The sequence below is a fragment of the Myxocyprinus asiaticus genome, chromosome 31, assembly GCF_019703515.2.
Source record: "Myxocyprinus asiaticus isolate MX2 ecotype Aquarium Trade chromosome 31, UBuf_Myxa_2, whole genome shotgun sequence".
NCBI classification, from domain to species: Eukaryota; Metazoa; Chordata; class Actinopteri; order Cypriniformes; family Catostomidae; genus Myxocyprinus; species Myxocyprinus asiaticus.
In genome coordinates, this window is record NC_059374.1 from 22,172,413 (window position 1) to 22,193,389 (window position 20,977).

The 20,977-nt window shown below is 38.3% G+C and overlaps 1 protein-coding gene across 4 annotated transcripts in view; it reads left to right on the forward strand.

Moving 5' to 3' along the window:
- The window catches only part of ulk2 (unc-51 like autophagy activating kinase 2), a 56,308-nt gene that overhangs the window by 11,039 nt on the left and 24,292 nt on the right, over positions 1 to 20,977 (forward strand). For 3 of the 4 annotated variants that reach the window (XM_051666197.1, XM_051666198.1, XM_051666199.1), the window contains exons 4-9: positions 13,011 to 13,043; positions 16,119 to 16,155; positions 17,919 to 18,092; positions 19,746 to 19,819; positions 19,926 to 20,027; positions 20,381 to 20,439. In XM_051666197.1, coding sequence (XP_051522157.1) covers positions 13,011 to 13,043; positions 16,119 to 16,155; positions 17,919 to 18,092; positions 19,746 to 19,819; positions 19,926 to 20,027; positions 20,381 to 20,439 — 479 coding nt within the window. Of the gene's footprint in view, positions 1 to 13,010; positions 13,044 to 14,022; positions 14,147 to 16,118; positions 16,156 to 17,918; positions 18,093 to 19,745; positions 19,820 to 19,925; positions 20,028 to 20,380; positions 20,440 to 20,977 lie in introns of those variants that run through there. The other variant, XM_051666200.1, reaches the window with a different exon arrangement.

Consider the following 20,977-nt stretch of genomic DNA (forward strand, 5'->3'; position numbering starts at 1 on the left):
GTACCAGTGTTCATTTTCACAGTTTTTTGTTTTAGTTATAGTTTTAGTTGTTTGACGAAAATGTCCTTTCAATTTTGTCAATATTTCGTCAGGTCATATTCATTCAAGTCAGTTTCACTCTGACTAAATTGGCATACAATTTCCACGTTCATCACCCAGATGTCTATTTGATGTGTGTGTTTACATCTGGCAGATATATTTTTATAATAATAAGACATTTCCTCTCAGATGTCAATAAGACATTCAGCAGATGGCTTTGAGACGTTTATGATTAAGAATGTTTGTAAATCCAATCTTTTTAAGATGTATAGCAGATGTTAATTAGAATGTGATGCTTTTCAGATTAAATGCTCTTAAAGGACTATTCTTATGATGGAAGTGAATGGGGCTAATTTGTAAATGTTAAAATACTCACTACACTATTTTAAAAGTATAGCCACAAAATGTAAACAATATTTGTGTTAACATGATTTTAGTGTGATAAAATCGCTTACTAACCTTTTCTGTGTGAAGTTATAGCCAATTTTACAACTTCGTTGACATGACTATGTGAGATCAAAAAACCCTAAAATGACTGTAAAAATGACAATTTAAACAACTATACAGCTCAAATAATACATGAGTTTTAACAGAAAATACAAGTGCTTTTATAAAATTATAAGCTTCACATTTCTGCCTTTAAACCCTCCAAAAAGTGTCTCATTAACTGCCATTGTAAGTGCCTCACTTTAACCTCAATTTTTGCTTCTTTTTTTTTTAAGAAAAGGACGGTTGAGTCTAAATAATTTTTTGTGGGAATCAACATTATGCCATAAATGCTGTCGATTGAGCTTAACTTGTATTGAACCCGGAATATTCCTTTAAACAGACATCTCGGAGATGTAGGTGTGCTATCTGGCTTTAGTCAACGAAAATAACATATTTTAGTTGATGACAATCTGCAAAATGACAAAAATGTGTCAAACTTTAACAGACCAAATTTTAGAAACATTTAGAAAAATGAATAAACATTTATGAATTTAAACATGTATCAAACATTTACATGAAATCCTGAGCTCCTAGAATAATGGCATATAATGAATGTACTGAAGTATTAGCTTCTTTTTAGAAGTTACTGTATTTTAAATTCTTTGTTTTAGAGACTGTTATTAATTTTCTGTGTTTTAGCATGTAACTTAGTTCAAGTTCACCTGTTCATTTGCTTCATTGTCTGTGCAGATGTAAGTTGTAATAGTATGTTTATGTTAGGATATATAGGATATAGTGACTACTATTTAAATAGGATCCCTATAAATAGAAATGAAATCAATCTACATATGGCTTATTTATAGTTAGTTCTTCAAATTAAGCTGTGACACGAAATAATTTTAACATTGAAAAATTACACACATCAGCTTTAAAGTCAACATGATTATAGCTAGCTACCTTAATAATAACAAATCCTCAGACATTTAAATGGTAACTCTATCGCCCCCTTGAATATTAAGGTTTGTTACCACCACAGTAATGCAAGAACGCACATTAAAGATGTAAAATGGGGCTGTGCACTTGCAATGTGTTGGCTAAGCATTCATGTCCATGTAAATATACCTGTTTAGAGTGTGTAGAGTATGTTTCTGGCCTAAGAAGATACTTGAGAAGAAGAGTGATTTAAAGATAAGTGTAATCTTATCTCCGCTCCAAGAGCAGAGAGGTCTTGGCACACTACAAGCTGTGGGCATTAACAATTAATCTCACTGATCTGGTACTGAGGCAGATCATTCTTAAAGATACATTGTTCATGTCCAGTGTAAAGCTGGAAAGCGTAAAGCAGTGTGTTTTAGTTTGCATTGGTGCAAGATTTAAGAGTTTTGTCTTGGCTCTGATGGTTAGTTCCAAACACAATGATCCATCCCACTTGGCCCAAGGAGTGTTTTTCCTATCTGTGCTGAAATGGAGAAGTAGGTGTCAGTGGTGACGTAGCTGTTCATCGGCTGTTTGGGTGGACTCACATTCTGTGTCGTTCGGTTAGTCAGACTACCATAAATATCTTTGTTTTTGTAATGCTGAGATCTGTTACATGTTAACTGCTTTTTAAATCATGCGGCCCATCTGACTGGGGTGAAAGTTCATGCAGTTTATTTTACCCTGGAAGATTCGAGTCATCCCACCACTACATGTTTTAGCTGTTCTTCTGTCCCATGCACAGATATCGGGATCATGTTGAACATCCAGGGCTTGTGCAGGAAGCACATGTGAATGGTAATTAGATTGCTATGAATGATATGTGGCATAGTATGTCTCCTCATGACATTCACCCGAAACATTCTAGCTATGCAAGCTTGATTTCTCACATTGTTGTATTGTTAGATTTGCTGCAAGGGGCGCTCCATTAACGGCCTTCTTCAACGATCAGTTTTCTCACTACGTTCATGGCCGTAACAGTTTGTAGAGAATATTTTCTGTGCAAGTTAGTTGGGGTTAGTCATTGGCGCTTGCGTAGATTATGTTTCTGGCATTGCTATAAGACTACACGGGATGTAGGGATGTTCAACATGTCGACTAATCGGTTAGTTGTTTGAATGACTAGTCGACTAGTCTATGTTATGGATAAAAAATAATAATTAGGCTCCATTATGTTCACGTGACTACAATCAGATGCATTTCAGAGTAATATACGGACGGTAAGTGCAGCACTTCAACATGGTGACTAACGGGATATTCAGCAAATAAACAGGCTAATTAACTATAGCATCATATTACACAAAACTATCAAAGAATGAAAAGTAAGAAATAAGAAAGGCTTCTATACAGAGCGGACATTCGTCTTGAAATGTATTGCTGATTCGGCGCTTTGATTGCTGTAACAACAACATATAAAAAGACTAAATCTAAAGTATTAAAGAGACAAAACTTGCAGAGGGTTTTACCGTGCTGACTGTTATTCACCGTTAAGCACAGCAAGCCATAATCACACAAAAACGCTCTCTAAGAAGTTGCATCTCTTAATTAATTTGTAGACATGTGTCTCCCATTAAAACCACCACTAAAAATATGAATGTTAATAGTGGACCCCAATAATCAATTAGTCAGTTGTTGGACGACTAGTCGATTAGTCGACCACTCAGGCACATTTTGTGAGGATTCTGTATACAATTTCTTAAGAAATGCGGCAGTGTCACATGGGGCAACCTCCTCGTGGTCGCTGTAGTGTGGTTCGCTCTCGGTGGGGCGCGTGGTGAGTTGTGTGTGGATGCTGCAGAGAATAGCATGAAGCCTCCACACGTGCCATGTCTCCACGGCAACACTCTCAACAAGCCACGTGATAAGATGAGCGGATTGACGGATTGACGCGGAGGCAACTGAGATTCGTCTTCCGCCACCCAGTTTAAGTCGAGTCACTACGCCACCACGAGGACTTAGAGCACATTGGGAATTCCAAACTGGGGAGAAAAAATAAATAAATAAAATAAAATAAAAATAAATACAAATAGAAATGCGGCAATGACGAGTTTTACAAATAGTCGATATAAATGATGTGCTTCAGTGGGAGTCTATGGCATCTCTATATGATGATTGGTCGAGCTCTCAAATGGGTGGGACTTGACAACAATCGGAATAATTGAAACGGTGATGTACGTGATTGACATATGAAATTTAAAAGCATCGCTGTTGAGCACATAATATCTGGCAGCTCAGAGATACACGCGCAGTTATTTGCAATCTAACATAACACTCTTATTTCGGCTTTCATAATTGGATATTTTGTCTGTTTTGTAGACCAAAAACAATAGTCTGTGCTTCCCCACTTTTGTAAGGCAGTGGCCACCACTGGGCACTTTTTTAGCTGTTTAAAAAGAAGCAGAATCATTTTCAACTGCTTTCTGTCTGTTAAAACCAATGGTACAGCTACAAATATACTAAATAAATACTTTTCTAATTATACTAATGTACTTCAGTAATTATACTGAAATCTCATCTGCAGTCATGTTCTTCTTTGTGTTTGTCTTGTTGAGTGCTTGGAAAATTTGTTAGGGTGTCTCTTAGGATCTTTTCCCTCTTGATTTAATGAACAATCTCACGGTTTATTTGCAAATATGTCACTTTGATTAACTTAGGACACTATAAATATAAATACATTTGATTGCTTTTCAAATTAAACCAACAGCCATTTTTAACTTGCTTGTATTGCAAAAAGAGCGTTGTATTCAGTACTGCAGAAGAACGTGACCTTTATCTAGCTTATTTCTCCTGATGGCAGCTCGAAGCCCTGGGGAATATTGATGGCGCTCCCTTCTAAGCCCAATTACGCCACCGTGGACTGTTTACAATCCACTGTCATTAAAGATGTTAGGAGGATTTACTTTTTTGTACCCTGCCAGAGGTGTCTAGTTAAAGCAGAGCAACAGGGAGCTCTTGCCCTTTCACATTTCAGGGCCGCTGTGAGAGACTGCCCTCAGATCCCACTAAGCCACACCAAGCATATGCAGTATGGTACCACTGTGGGCCAGGCCTGTAGCTCCAATAATAATCTCATCCCACATAATGAGGAAGTGTGAATGGAAGCTGGTTGTGTGTAATGCCAATATCAGTGCGAGTTCACACGTGTGTGCACACTTAGACACATACAGATAGAGATGTTTGAATGTTGTTGAGTTTTTCTGAATGGAGGTCTGTGCTGATGGAGCTGGAGATATCTCCACAGCTGTTTTAATAACAGGCTTGCAGTGAATGTTGTGCAGCTTCAGTCAAATACTTTTCAGTGGTGTTCCTGTGCAGGCAGAGGGAGGTTGGAGACCTGCTGTAATAACTGGGTTTCCCTATCTGTCACTCACTCGACGTGTGTCGATGTAGTGACACTAGGGGTCACTCTTGGGAGCCCGAGACACCTCTGGTCTTTGATAAAAGGCCAATGAAAATTGGCGAGTGGTCAAAGCAGCCACGCCCCGCTCCAGTGCCATTCTTCTGGAAGTGCACGAGGAAGTGCTCTCACTACCCTCGATGGCAGGGCGGCCAGGGGCTATACGGCGATTCCCCCGGTGGATAAGGCGCTCGTGGTGCACCTATGCCCGCAGGGCGCCGCCACCTGGCATGAACGCCCTAAGCTCTCGTCCAAGCCCTGTAGGCTCACGTCATCCCTGACGTCTAAAGCCTACAGCCCTGCTGGACAAGCCGCCTCTGTCTCACCGCAGGTAGCAGATGGTGAACCTGCAAGCGCTGCCCCAGGAGGAGGCAGACCCAGCCCTGTCATTGCTGTGTCCGGTGCGCGCTTTACGCATCTATTTGGATCGCACGTGGAGCTTTAGAATCTCTGAGCAGCTCTTTGTCTGCTTTGGTGCACAGCGGAAAGGAAGCACTGTCTCCAAGCAGAGGATCGCCCACTGGCTCATTGATGCCATAACTAGGGCATATCTCACCCAGGACATGCCACCCCCAGTAGGTCTACGAGCCCATTCTACCAGGGGTGTAGCGGCTTCCTGGGCCCTGGCCAGATGTGCCTCTCTAACAGACATTTGCAGAGCAGTGGGCTGGGCAACACCCAACACATTTGCAAGGTTCTACAACCTCCGGGTGGAACTGGTTTCGTCCCAGGTAGTGGCACGCAACACAAGCAGATAAGCCCGGGATAGCCGGCCGGGTGTATCGCTTGCACATAGCGCCTTCCACCTCCTTTTGAGCTGAAGAGGTGCGCCATTAATTCCCAGTAGTGTTCACAAGTTTGTTCCCTGGTTGACTTCCTCTGAGCCCTGTGGCAGTCGAGTTTTCGGAGAGATTCGCTGCCGGCCCTGTACACGTGCTAACTAAGAGTCCTGTTCTGGGGTAGGTGCTCTGCATGTGGTGGTTCCCTGTAAGGCTAACCCCATGCGATATATATCTTCCGCTAATTTGTTTCCCTGTTGGCAAACTGCATCTTCCGTGGGCAGAGCCCCTCTGCCCCAGTCTCCATGTTTGTAGTAATTCCTCCCCCATTGGGCAGGATCTACCTTGAAGACTCTCCACATGGTTGGAAAGACCATGTGACGTATCCGTCCACTTAAATATCCCCCCCCTCTCTTTGGGCGAGGTGTGGTCTCCGCTGTGTCTTCCCCTTGGGAGAGACACCCCCCAACTAGACCTGGCGGCCCAGTCAGATAATCCCCCTTCTTTTTTAGGGAGTGGAAAAAAGAGAAGGGGAAAAGAGGCCACGACTGGTTTAAGCCTGTCTCTATCTCTTGGGTAGTCGACTTGTCCCCAAAAAGGGCCGTTCGACACTCATCACTATGCTGGGGGAGGTTACGTGTCGACCTGGTGTGCTGGCTATGAGGCACACAGTAGTCTGCCCACCACACACCGCCAGTTCATGTAACACAGTTCAGCCAATTGTGGCGTTTCTTATAGGGACCCCTAGTGTCACTACATCGACACAACCTCGAGTGAGTGACAGATAGGGAACGTCATGGTTACTTGTGTAACCTCCGTTCCCTGATGGAGGGAACGAGACGTTGTGTCCCTCTTTCCACCCGCTGAAATGGCCGGACCTCATATCGGCTCCTCAGCATAAAACCTGAATGAGTGGTTGCATACCAGCTCCTTTTATACCCGTATGTCCAGGGGAGTGGCACGCAAATACCACTCGCCAATTTTCATTGACACAAGTAACCATGACGTTTTATTCTTTCTTCTGCACTGCTGGTCTACTAGTGTTCATTCTTTAAAGGGATAGTGAAGGGAAAATGTAAATTCTATCAGGAAGACTCGCAGACTTGAGTGAAATTTAAGATTACATTTATTTGATGAATATAAAACAGAAATGTAATGTCTCTCTTTGGCGTAAGCCCCGTCTGGCGGTCCGAAGAAGTTGTACTTGGAACCATCATATCCTGCTGGAGATAGGAGGCAGGGGCAAGGAGCCTAACCCCGTGCAGGACGGGACTTAACTGGTGGTGGTGGGGTGGTGGAGGTTACTGTGTTAGCACACTGAAACAGCAATGTGATAGATTGTGAGCAGACTTATAAAGCAATGGCTTACATGTGATTGGCTAGGAGTTAGATAGCTAATGGTGCAATGATGTACAGCTTCTAGTCTTCCCACTAGAACTACGCTGCGCTTACATTTCTGTCATCATTTACTTACACTCATGACATTCTAACTCAATATTACTTTCTGTCTTCACAAAAAGGAGAAATTTTTAAGAATGTACTGTATGCTCTTTTCCATGCAATTACAAAAATGGGGACTGGAGCTTTCAGGCTTCAAAAAGGATGCAAAAGCACAGAAGTATCCTGAAAGTGGTACACTGCATTCCAATACGATTTGTAGGCTGTATTCCAAGTCTTCTGAAATCATACAGTAGCTTTCGTTGTCATTCACTGAAAATTTGGACCAGATAATTGAGCCAGTGAGTTGAACTTGAGTGCCGGATCAGTCTAATTTGTGAAAGAATCATTTAGACAGGTGTTGTGAACCAGATCAACTGATTCATTGAAAAGGTCTGACTCGTTCTGATTCATTGAAGATATTGATTTGTTCACAAATTGGACATTGCTGCTTCTCTCATAAACTCATCTAGGTCAAATGTCATGATTTTCATAATTACGACTTAATTTTTCTCTGTTCCTCACATAAAACTATCATATGACTTCAAAAGACTTGGAATATAGTGCACAAGTCATTAGGACTACTTTTATAGTGCTTTTGCATACTCTTTAAACTTGTGTGACTCCACATGGATGTTGTATTTTGGCTTTAATATAGGCAACGCATAATTTACATGAATTTAGACCAACTCAGTTCTGTTCACAAGACTCAAGACTGTAATTTAAAGGTTAAACTTCTGGTGCACCGAGTCTCGTGACAACAAACATTATGTTGATTTCCTTGAAGCGCTTCTATGGGTGCAGAGCCAACAAAAGTGCCTCTGGTAAGAAACCTCTAAGTTTTTTCATTGAAACCTGTTTGGATGTAAAGAGTAGCACCTCTAGTTTTGTTTGATATGCCGCTTTATAAAATTAATTAATTTTTCACGCATCAGCACGCAGATAAACATGATGTCCACGTGGATTTTTAACATTATTCCCTCATAAGTTGAAAAAACATCTTAGTTATTTTGAATAACTTTCAACATGAACACATCTCTGGGTCATTTCGCTTCATGTTAATATTAGTTTTGTTATATTTTATTTTGTTATCACTGTACAAAAGGTTCTATTCATTAACATTCGTAAATGCAGAATGACAGAATTTTCATTTTTGTGTGAACTATCCCTTTAAGAAATGGGAAAGTGTTGTTCTGTTGTTTTTATGTAGGAACAAAATGTGTGAAAGGCATGTAAATGTGAGGGCTTTAGAGGTTCATTTGTAACAGGGAAATTTGTAGGAAAAGAAAAGGACAGGAGGGATTCTGGCATTGAAATGTAAAATGGGAGGAGATTCATAAGGGGGTGGGGTTTTGAGGCAGGATGGGAGGAGTTGGGTTTGTTTATGAGCCACATTTGCATGCTGCAGTCATTTGTTGAAGCCCTGTCTCACTGTACCAAAACAAAACTTGAACTTCCTGTTATAGAACACAATGTCTCAGTGGAGGATGGATTGACTTGTTGTCCTCAGATTTCTGAGAAAGCTGGGAGATAGCTCTGTGATCAAAGGTTGTGCTCTCTAAATGCCCAATGTCCAGATTAAGGGAGCAATCAGAAGCTCATATTTATTTCTCATTCATTTCTTTCTTTGAAACCACCTAAATTGCATAAAATGTAGGCTGTCTGTTTATTTTCCAGCTATTTCCATGCTTATATGTGTCTTATCTCTTTCTGTATCTATAAGGTTCATGGCTTTGGCACTGACAATGTGATTTGTTGTCCTTTACTACCCTGTCCTGTTGATAACCATGCTCCTTTATGCCATACTCACAGTTTGAACTCCAGGGACGTTGCTTTTGAAATTATCTGAGAACATCTTCATCTGTAGGACAATCTGTGTACACAGAGTCAGTGACACTCCTGTGAAACAACATTACTTTTTCGTTTCAGCCTTAGGAAGTTGTGTTCTCTCATAATGCACATTGCTAGAAGTCATTTGGATTTCTAAGAAAAACGCATCAATCCCTCTCAATTGCTCACACATGTGATGTTTCCCAAAATTCTTAGAATTTAAAACCCTCATTTTGGCTGAATTCTACCTTGCATAACCCAACACTTGAGTTGTAATGATGCAATAGTTTGACTGCTTGGCTAGAACGTGCTGATTTATGACTGTAATGCTTTTGTATTTTCCGATGTTTTGGAGTTTTTGTTTGCTCTAGAAGTTCGATTGGAATGCAGTTCTGGAATTTCAGCATTCAAGTTTCTATGCTGTTTATGTTTTATTGTTTAATGGAGCTTTGTTATAGTTTGGCTTAATATGAACATCTTGGTACAATACCAGTTTTGGTACATTTGTTTTGATATTAAATCTGTATCAATACTTAATTAAAACTGTTTAACTTATAATATTTTGTGCCAATAAGGCAATACTCTTCACCAATTGTTTAGTTGTTTAATGAACTTGAATGTAAGAAGGCTTGACTAGTTAAAAGCTTGTAATCTGATAATCATAAATCCATATTTACTGTAGCGCTCTGCGTAATTTAAAGCATCCCAGCAAAATTAATTTAATTTTACTTGAGTTGTAAGAATTGCAGTCTGAATTGAATGTGATTAGGTAAAAAAAAAATAAAAAAAATGGGTACTGCAAAATAATACAAATACAGTGAATAGACCATGCAGCTCTTTCTATTACGTCTACGCTGAGTGCATGCAAAAAACAAACCTACAACACAACAAGTGTTTTCCAGTTCACAAATGAATGACTTTTATGAGTGTTTCTTAAGTCAATTAAAAAGTCTTTCAAACTCACAAGTTATCAAGGTCCCACTAACTTTTGTTTCTTTCGGCATTCAATAGTCCAACGCACATTGTGTACAAATGACAGATTTATAGCCTATTATTGATTCGTCTGGTGTTTTTGAGTTAGATTAGAAGATAGCAGGCTGTAGATAGGCTAAAATAGGTGCAAATGAGAAAAATATGCAATGTGCTAGATTTGCAAAAGTTTGCAAGGTTAATGGCATCATATCTTTTGCCATCGACTGTTAAAAGTACTACTCAAATATTGTGAATTGATTTTCCTTTGCACATTTGCCTGCCATAGGCAACGCTGAATTATACTGTACTTTCCCTTTGAATCTCTAAACAAATCTCATAGTTACAATTGAGTCCTTAATGCAATTAGAATTGTAATAAAATGTAGTGAGAACTGAATTAATGCATATTATTCATTTAATGTTTTTCCAAAAACAATAAATAAAATTTGCCAAAGTTAACTGATTTTTAAACTGTTATGGTAAAATTTGTGGACAAAAAAAATATATACATTTTACGTACGTGTCTTACCTGATATTTTTAACGTACATTTTAATTTACGAATAATCAATTACATGTTTTTTTTGTTTTTTTGGTTTTTTTTGTGGGTTACAGTACTCGACTACAAAATAGCATACTTGGTAATGTCAGATAAAGCCCATTCCTAGTCCTGGCTTGTTAAAATTAAAAAATTTCTTGAGCACATCCGTATATTACTCTTTGTTTCAGGGTTATACTGTATATCTATAAATATTTAGTACTTTCTGCATCTGGATGGACCAACTCAACACAGTTTCCTATATCTCACCAAGACAGGCATTTTGACCATTTACACACAGCCTCAGTCGCGAGTCGCAAACGCTCTTCTTGCATGCGCGCACATACGTGAGTGCTTGAAAGCAGCTGCCAACAAGACAGCGCATGGGTATTGAACTGTGTCAGTATTTATTATAATCGATACTTTAAAAAGACTGCGGTATCATTAATTTATATATACATATAACTTAATATGAAAATATTTTAGTATTAACTTGATACAGAAGCACTGGTACATTTAACATCACTTCAAGATGATAAAAACATTACGGGCTTTACTGAAAACATTCAGGGCTTAAGCCCCAGTAGCGAACCCTAGCGTTGCCTATGATGTGTAGTTACAGATACAAATACATAAAAGAGGTTGTTTAATAAATGGTATTTTATGACATTTATTTTTTTATTTTTTATTTTTTTAACAAAACATAGTATTGTTTGTTTAATATTAGTAAAGACCAATAATGGGGGTTCAGCAAACAAAATCTTTCTTGTTGTCCTCCATACTCCACTCTGTGGCCAAATAGCTAGCTCTAAACACACATTAACTAACATTACCTTTGATTTTATGCTTCATGTCACACTGCCTGAACCGCTGAATTGTTTAGGACAGCTGCACATTGTTGTCAGATTAGCAAAATGATGATATTATACTGTTTGGGTTTTTTTTTACACGGCGCAACACTACTTTGTTGAGCGTATCCTTGGGCTGTCAATATGTGTGTCCAAAGTTCAGTGTTTGGTAACTGACTATTTCTGTCTAATTTTTTGTCCTTTTTCATAATTTTATTCAGTTTTTTTAAGTGACAAATATGAAAGATATCATCATCACTACTGCTCTTAAGTCATGAAACATGTTCCAAATGGAATCTAGTCTTCTGACAACACCTAAGGAAAAAACTGGCAGGAGAAGATAAGGGCAGCACTTGTTATGTTTGGACATGTGGTTCTGGACCTATAGCTGTTTGTTGTTCCTTTCCAGCCCACACTTGGTCAACGCATCCTCTCTCATGAAATGGCTTTTGGTTTGTGCATATCACACTCAGTTAGGCCAACTGGCGTAAGCAGAGAAACAGGGGGTCAAGTTCAAGAAATTACTGATAAAATGTGAGGCTGATATGCAATTGCGAAGTCATTAATGTCCTCCTGCCTATCGACCCTCACACCCCCTCCTCCTCCCCTTCCCTTGGCCCGAGCTGCTCCATTTCCCTTCACCCTCCGATCCCCCACCACAGCCAGCATAAATCAGCCCATTATGTAATCGTACTGACAGCACAGCGGGCGGTGCCACTTGTTGCCCCAAGGTGCCCCAATTGATCGCAGATCCCATAAACAGGTCTACAGCAAAATTAGGGAGGTGGAATTAGCTGTGTTTAGATTGAGGAGAAGGAGGAATGGGATTGAGTAGGCTCAATAGGCTTACATTGATAACATCAGACCTTATTGGTTCTCAGTGCGTCTCATGAAAAAATTTGCGATTTGATGCTTGATCATGAGACGCAATAAGAACCAATGAGGTTTGAAGTTATACAGGTTTAGAGCGACATTAGAGTGAGAAAGTAATGACAGCATTTTCATTTTTGGGTGAACTATTCCATAACAGTTTCGCTAAAGTGGGTCTACTAAGTCGTTAGCCTTAGCGGAGAGAGTAATGTTTCACTGAATTTACGTGCCAGCCTTCAAAGTCAATCTACCATTTTTAAAAAGGCCAAATGTGTAGTCTTGGGATGACGGTGGAAGGTACATCTGAATATCCTCTTAAATGAGTGAAATAATGAGATCGATGAGTGCTGGAGTGTTGACCACTATGACAAACCCTTCCCTTCCCACACAGTCTCAACAAACGCAAACACTTATGTCCAGTGTGTAAAATGGACACACTTCCCTTGCTAATGGACAAGTCCATCACAACTCCATTAATGGGCTGCCAACATTAATTCCCCTTAGCATGCAATGAATCATAAAACTTTTAAACCAGATGGAGGAGCTAGCAAGTAAGTTCTATGCTGTATATTGGTTTCTTGTTTACTGTAACCATACAAGCAATAACTCAAACAAGGGTCTTGGTTTTTTTATTTGGCTAGCATCCAGTGTCTAATTCCCTCAGTATTGACTCAGCAGCCCTTAAAGCTGTTACAGGGCCTGATGTGTCAAAACTGTAAACAACACAAAGGTTAAATGACAGTATTTGAAATGCAAGTAACACATATGCCTACATCAAACTGGTTTGTGGAAAATATGGACCTGCATGCAACCATATCAGTGATTTTAATGAATGTTTGTGGTTAAATGCTGTTTCAAACAGAAATTATGTGATCAAAATGTCTTCATTTTTCTTTCAGGAAACACCAAGTTCTGTGTTCCTGGTTATGGAGGTAAGCAGACAGCAATTTCAATCTCTTTTTGAGTTTTAAAGCACCTACACAATGTCAGAGAATGCTGGAATTCCTTAGATTTCAATGGGGATGGTGCGTCGGAAAGACGCAAACTTTTGCAAATGGGATTTTCCATATGTTACCGTTCCTCTAACGCATTCCTATCCATCAAACGCTCTGTCAGAGTTTTCAGTAGAGTGTAAGCTTCCTTATCATCTTGCTTTCATATTCTCTTGCTTCTCACTTTCTTCACATGTTTTGGTTTTCTAGAATAGTCATGAGACTACAGCGTGCCTAGTGTTTAATGGCTTTGATTTCTAGTATTGCTCAACACTGCAGTCTCTGAAGGATAAGCAAACTGAAACCTTCAAGTGGCCATACTAAAATTATCCATTCAGGGAAAGCTGCTCTCAATAACAGTTATCTTTAGCATGAAATATCAGTGCAACACTTCACATGTACCCTCTGATAAAATAACCTGCAGGCTTTCTGAGTATTGTTTATTGGGACCTGTCTGTGCAACCTGAGAGGGTGTTTTGCTGCAGTAGTGCCCGTCCACTTTTTCAGTAGTGTGAGTTCCAGAAGTATTTATCCCATTCATTTTTTGTATTGGCTTTTCATAAAATCCTTCATAAAAGAGTTGTAAGTCATGAACCAAACCAACCAGCTCTGATGTGAATCACAACATTACAGGCTTTGTTTTGAAGCAAAAAATTATTTGAAAATCGGACAAAAAGACAAAGGTACAAGACTGTGTACTTACCGTCTTTCACAAGGGCACAAACTACAATTCTATGAAGCATTGCGAATGATGTAGGCCTAATTAAATAAAAAATTATGGAAATATATAAAACTATTAATTTTCAGTTGTTGATTATAAGTATAGAAAAAAATATATATTTTACAATAATTGCAAAATATTCCAACATGTACAGATCACAGGAGTGAAGGGAGACTGAATTATTTGCGTCATTCAAAGTGCATCATTGGAGTGGGTGGTTGCTCCTGGGCTCGTTTCGCGGGCTTTGCTGTAAGTTGAAATAATGCAGACTGATGGCTTCAACAAAAGCATATACCATCGATGAACAACCTCAGAGCTCTTGGTAGGTCTGTCTTTAAAGATTTATAAGTCTTTGGAACTAACTGATTAATGGGATTTTTACTTCCGGAACCAGACTGTGGCACTCTATTGAGTTTGGCTCAAACAGGTGTGCTTCTGAAACACTCAAGAAGTAAATAGTCAATTAGTGCCAAAACTAGACAGTGTGTATATTTTCATGATGCATTTTGGTTTTTGTTCATGTAATTACCCAAGTTCTTGGAAGTTTAGAAGTTTGGGTGAATTAATAGTGGCCAGTAAATGGATTGATTTCCCTTGTGTTATCCAAGAATCAGGGTTCCCACGGCCATGGAAAATTTGAAAATATCACATAATTTTAAAATTGTGATTTTCAGGCCAGCAAAAGTCTTGGAAATGAATAAAATCTTGATATTCATGGAAATTTCTATAGTAAATTTGTATTTTCCTAGTTAAGCACTCTTCTAACTTCATATTGGTTTGATTACTTTTTGTGATGGCCTCTGTAGAGAAAAAAAAGCCAGTGTGAGAACATCAGTTTGTCGAAATTAACATGTTAGCGCATGCGATTAATTAAAAAAGTTTACAATTAATACAGCATAAACCAGCATAAACACTGGTTAGAAGGGTGGAACCTTTGTAATGTGTCCGCCCAGACTCATTACACTGATGCACACTTCACAAACACACGTACACAACAGCTCTTCCGTGTCAATGATCAAATGATCATGCTATTTGATGTACAAAACAAGCCCAGATGGGACTTGTGAGAGAAATCAAGTATTTTTTTAGCCTATTTAAGATGCAGTTTAATTACCACAGAAGCACATCAAGTCTTAAATATCACCAAAATGCAGAATGAGACGTTTTTGTCTGCAAGCGCTTTTCATGTGGAGTTCAAAGCGGTGCTTGATGCTGTAGCAAAGCGGATAGCCACAGTCTACCAGCAAATTAATATTGTGGAGAATGAGAGTTTAAGAGATTTAATGCCCATTGCAATGAAAATTAAACCTATGTGGGGACTAGATCTTCCAATTCGTCAATCTCCCACTTAGACTTTGGGAAACTTTATATTGTTTGAATTGTGCTATTTTAGTGAATTTCTGTCTTTACAATGTGGAAGCATTTGTTTGGAAAATGTTAATAAAGCATTATATTGTTACATATTGATTTTTTGATCTTTCCTTAGATGGAAATAAATTAATTTTGACAAGAAAAGAAATATATATAGTCAAATTTCAGTACTTTCAAAATCTGCGATAAATTGCGATTAACTAAAAAAAAATGTATGCGATTAATCACGATTACAATTTTTAATTGACTGACAGCACTATTTTTAACATAAGATAACAGTCTGATTTGTCCGTGGAAAGTAAAATGATTTTGAAGATCCTTATGTACTTACAAATGACTGAAAAGGTAATAGAAATGTCATGGAGATTCATTCGTCAAAAGGTAGGGGAGCCCTGAAGAATGAACTTATATTTTTTTTTTTCAGCTGATGAACTGGGCAGATTTGATTTGTTAACAAATAGAGGAAGTTCACCCTAATTTCTTACATGGCTGCAGTATAACAATAATGCTAGATATATCATGTGTAATTAATTGTTCTAAAAGTTTAAAGAATGAAATAGAATTTCACGCCTAGTCTAAAAAAAGGGTGTATCAACATGTGTTTTTAATCTAAAAAGCCCTTAATCAACAGTGCTGATGTTAACTGCAGTATATTAATCTTACTGTACTCAGCACCCAGTGTGCTCAGGGCTTTTTCTTTCCCTCCATCAATGATGTGCACAAATAGATGCTGTCACTTCCCATAATACTACTTCACTTTACTAGATTAATGTGTGTGTTGCTATACTTCAGTGATATACACCCTTTCTCATTCTCCAGTTCATGAAATATCTAACCGTTGAGTCTCTACATAGCTTTTTATGATTTCGTATTGATTTTAAAGTTGACTTTTTTTCTCTCTTTTTTTCTGTTTCCTGTTCAAGTACTGCAATGGAGGAGATCTGGCAGACTATTTGCAAGGTAAGTAGCTTCACTTATTGTGCTATAAACACCTCATTATTTAAAGGTGAAGTGTGTCATTGCTTTGCGGACGGAATACAAAAATGCGTATACGCGACCCCTGAGTCTACTCTATGCGCTGTTGTCCAGTGATAGGCTTATGGTCAATAATATGGAAATAAAAAAAATATGGATTCTAAGCCCACTTTTTTGCAATGTCTATTCAATACTCCCATCTGCCATAATGTCTTCGAATTTTGTTTTCATTTGGGGTCTTTTCTCAGCTAATATTTATCAATATGATTAATTGCAATTAATTTGATTAATCAGCTTGTCATGTTATTAATTTGATTTAAATTTTATATCGATTGACAGCCCTAATCAAAATTTTATACACTTCACCTTTAAACACCTCTGAATATTTGTTAGAATAATATGTTAGGAGGGACTGTTCAGACCAAGCCCGTTCTTTTGCTAAAAAAAGCTATACGCAGCGCAATGAATATAACAAAGTGCAGGTGTCTCTCGAGTTCTTTTTGACTTGACTTGCACCTAAAAATGCGGCACTCCTGTGCGAGATGCTGAAAAAACAATAAGACTCGTCACAACGGTCAAAGATGTCCATCTAGTGCATTTTTACATGGAAAACAACTGAAAAACAGCACAGATGGGCGCAGAAACACATTTGGTGTGAACGACCCACAGTGCACGCTGATAGAGACTGACTTGTCTGTCTCTTGGGCTCGATCTGTAAGAACCTGCATTATCTTTCATATTTACAGCTCAGTGCAGTTTGTCCCCATATCCATAGTGTATAAACAGTGAAGTATAAGAACCTTCATTTAGTGTTCATTAACAGATGCGTTGTAGGAACACTCTCATAATCTTCCCAGTGAGAGAATGTGATTGGTCTATAAAATATGTTCCCATTGTGTGTGTGACTCAGAGGGCCTAATAGAGATGACTCTTACTTGGTGTGTGTGTTTGATAGAAAACAGTGAGTTAGCTGGACTGTTACCCCCTGTTATGTTCTGGCTGACAGCGTTATATTTGTGTAACAGTTCTGTGCAGGTGAACGATCCCACGTTATAGTACAACATGTCCCCGTCTCCAACACCCCCCCCCCCCCCCAGTTACATAATGCAACTGTTCCTTAGTTATACAACCTCAAAACTACTCTAAACACTTGTAAAAAAAGTATTATAGGATTCCTGCGGTATTCATTGTGATCATAATTTACGTGAAGGGAATCCTCTTAACAGCTCAGTGAATTAATCAGTTTTGTTTTAATGGGGGACCTGTAGCGACATCACTCCATGTAATACCCCTGAGCAGATCCTGATTTTGACATTCACACAAATCAGGGGCTACGAGAAGTTGAAGATGACATTGATGGTCAGTGCTGAGCCCAGTGCAGTGTAGCTTTTCATTTTAATGGAGAATTTCATGTAAAAATGAAACTTCTGCCATCATTTACTCATGTCATTCTAAACCTGTATGACCTTTTTATTCTTTGGAACACAAAATAACATATTTTGAAGAATTTTCATGCTGCTCTTTTCCACACAATGAAAGTAGGTGGTGACCAGACATTTTTCAGACTTTCCTGAGCCAATTTGAATGGGCTTGAGAAATTGTCAGGGAATGCCCCGTTTAGAAACAATGTGTGATTGTTTGCTTGTTTTTGGATGTGTACGCTAAAGGTGTAAATGAGGGTTTTATAGAATGAGTTAATGGGTTTTGTAGGTGTGTTGCTCAGAAGTACCATGTTTCTGTACTTCCAGTAAAGGGCACTCTACGAGAGGAAACATTAAGGGTCTTTCTGCAGCAGATTGCAGCAGCCATGCGCATCCTCAACAGCAAGGGGATCATTCACAGAGACCTCAAACCACAGAACATACTGCTGTCCTACACAGGCCGCAAAAAGTCCAGCATCAACGGCATACGGATCAAGATTGGTAACTATTGACACAACAGTCTCCTCAACATATAGGTGTAACATTACGTGTTATACAGTTACATTACATACAGTGGGGCTCAAAAGTTCTAGTCTGTGTTGAAGATCTGGGATTCAAAATCTAAATTACACTAGGGATGCACCGATGTATTGGCCGCCGATATTTATCAGGCAATTTTTGACCAAATTGGCAAATCGGTTTTAAGCATGAAAACGGCGATATTAAAAAAACCGATGGTTCATTTAGAATTAATTATCAACGCACTTGGAAAATCTCTGTGTATTCAAATGCACAATCCAGAAATGATGATAGCCACAGAATGTAGAAGGGTTGGCACTCCTAAGAACATGTAATATTTAATTTTTTATACTTTCCCGTTCTCACATTGAGGGAAAAAATGTGTTACGGACATTCAAAATGCATTGAAACCAGCTAATTTGACTTCTGAGACATTGGTATGGCATCCATTTAGGCTGCACGATTGATTAAGATTTAAATAGCAATATTGTCTTTTTGCGATTACAAAAGCTTGAAAGTCTGCGTTTAAAAATATACTGCAATCAGCGTTTCAGTTAATGCTTTATTCAGCATTGTGTAAGCAAACGGCGCCCTCTAACGGTCTGGATGGCATTTTTCATTATCCACTGCACCGGGATAGAACTTCAAAAGGTGTTTTGTTCCTTTGGTAGCTTTTTATTTTTCCATGATGTGGTTGACCTTTCCATGGAATTGCCCAACATGTGCATAATATTAATTTGTGATATTCTATTATATACAGTACAAACTGTGAGTTCTGTTGTTTTGAACTTCAAAAACAGAAGTGCAAAACTCTTTTAGAACTACAAAATAACCTTTTTTCATAACATGTTATAATATTTAGTTATTTTTTTCTTTTTATCTTCTACAGTATATATCTTTCATTGTGACTCTCTATAAGCTTTTGACGTGTCATGTGTTCAACAGATCCAATCCATGTTCAATGGAAATTGTTTATTGTTAGAACAAAAGCTTTTGTACCCTTTTTGTACATTTTTAAAACATAATTCCTGAGCAAAACAGTGATTTGATTTGATGACAAAATAAGGTAAGTAGAAAGATTTCGGTATCAGACAATAGTTTTTTGTTAAAATCGGTATCTTTATCAGCCAAACATTTTCATATCAGTGCATCCCTAGAAATAACCAAAGTTTTAACATTTAAAAAAATTTAAAACTTCAAACGTTATGATGTCAAATGAATAAGAAATATTATAGAGTTTGCACTATTTCATACTAGCTCCAAGTTTGGCATGGACTCCACAAGTCAAAAGTTGAATTAAAAATTTTAGAATTTCTTAGTATTCTAAAGACAGCATGTCTTTAGAACACTAAGCAATTCTAAAAATGTTAATTCAACTTTTCACTCAAATAATTGTTATGCTGATAATACAATTATATTAAATGCAGTGTACTCAGACTTTTGAACCTCATACATGTCCCCAATGTTCCATAATTAACAGTCTATTCAATACCACCATACAGTTTCCACCCTCTGATCATTTATACAGTCAGTCCTTTGTTTCCATTGTCTCTGCATGTGCAGAAGACATAAGTCGTGACTCACAGACAACAATATGTTGCTATTAATAAAACTGGTGTTCTCTGTGTTTAACAGCTGACTTTGGTTTTGCAAGATATCTTCAGAGCAACATGATGGCCGCCACATTGTGTGGATCCCCAATGTACATGGTCAGTAGCCACATACTGAATGACTTCTCAGATTTGTGAAATAATGCAGAGACGAGAAACAATTGCAGCATCCTGTTCTCCTAATATCTCAATCTTCCCCCCTCAGGCCCCAGAGGTGATCATGTCCCAAAACTATGATGCCAAAGCTGACCTGTGGAGCATTGGAACTGTCATTTACCAGTGCCTCGTGGGAAAGCCACCTTTCCAGGTGAGGTTCAGTTTAGGTTTTTCACAGCATGCACAGTGTCTTATATAGTGTTGGCTGTGACACTAATTAAAGTGATAAATTAGCTGATGTTCTGATTACTTAAAGGGAAAGTTTATCCAAAAATTTAAATTCTGTCATTATTTACTCTCATGTTATTCCAAACCCATATTACTTTATGATTTCTTATGTGGAACACAAAAAAAAAAGATGTTGGCAGAGTGTTAGCCTCAACCACAGAAGAAAGAAAGTCATACGGGTTTAAAACAACATGAGTAAAGGATTTAGAATGTTTATTTTTGGGTGAACTATCCCTTTAACAAGTCTGTTGTTTTTAAATGTTGTTTTAACACCAGGCTAACAGCCCCCAGGACTTAAGGATGTTCTATGAGAAGAACAAGACTCTGGTGCCAAAGTAAGAACGCTTTTTGTGTAACTGTTGTTTCTTTAGACATGCATAATAATGCTGATTGTGGGGCTGAATTGCAATACCACCTCTGTCCCTTATAGTGGTTGACCTATTGGGGAATTCAGTGACCAACATCGATATCTAAAGAGCAGTATGGCAAATGGCCAGTAAAAATACAGATATACTGTATACAGTTGTAGGACAAAGTGTGTGAACCCTTTGGATTTATCAGGATTTCTGCATACTACATTGATTCTACAATTTGATCTTCAACTAAGGCTACGTCCACATTTTAATTTTCAAAATGCTCTCAGTCCACACTGGCATTTTCAAGCTTTTTCCAAAAGTTGCTCATCCACACTGAAACGTATGAAAACATTTACTGCACATACGAAAAATTCCAGCTCCATGTATTGTCTGAAACGCAATTGTCCTCATGTTCTGTCGCCGGACAGCAATTAAACGTCCCGTCACCTTTAAAGAAATGCAATGTAAAGGTTTTACAAAGTAACAATTATCATAAACAACGCTATCAAAGTGAATA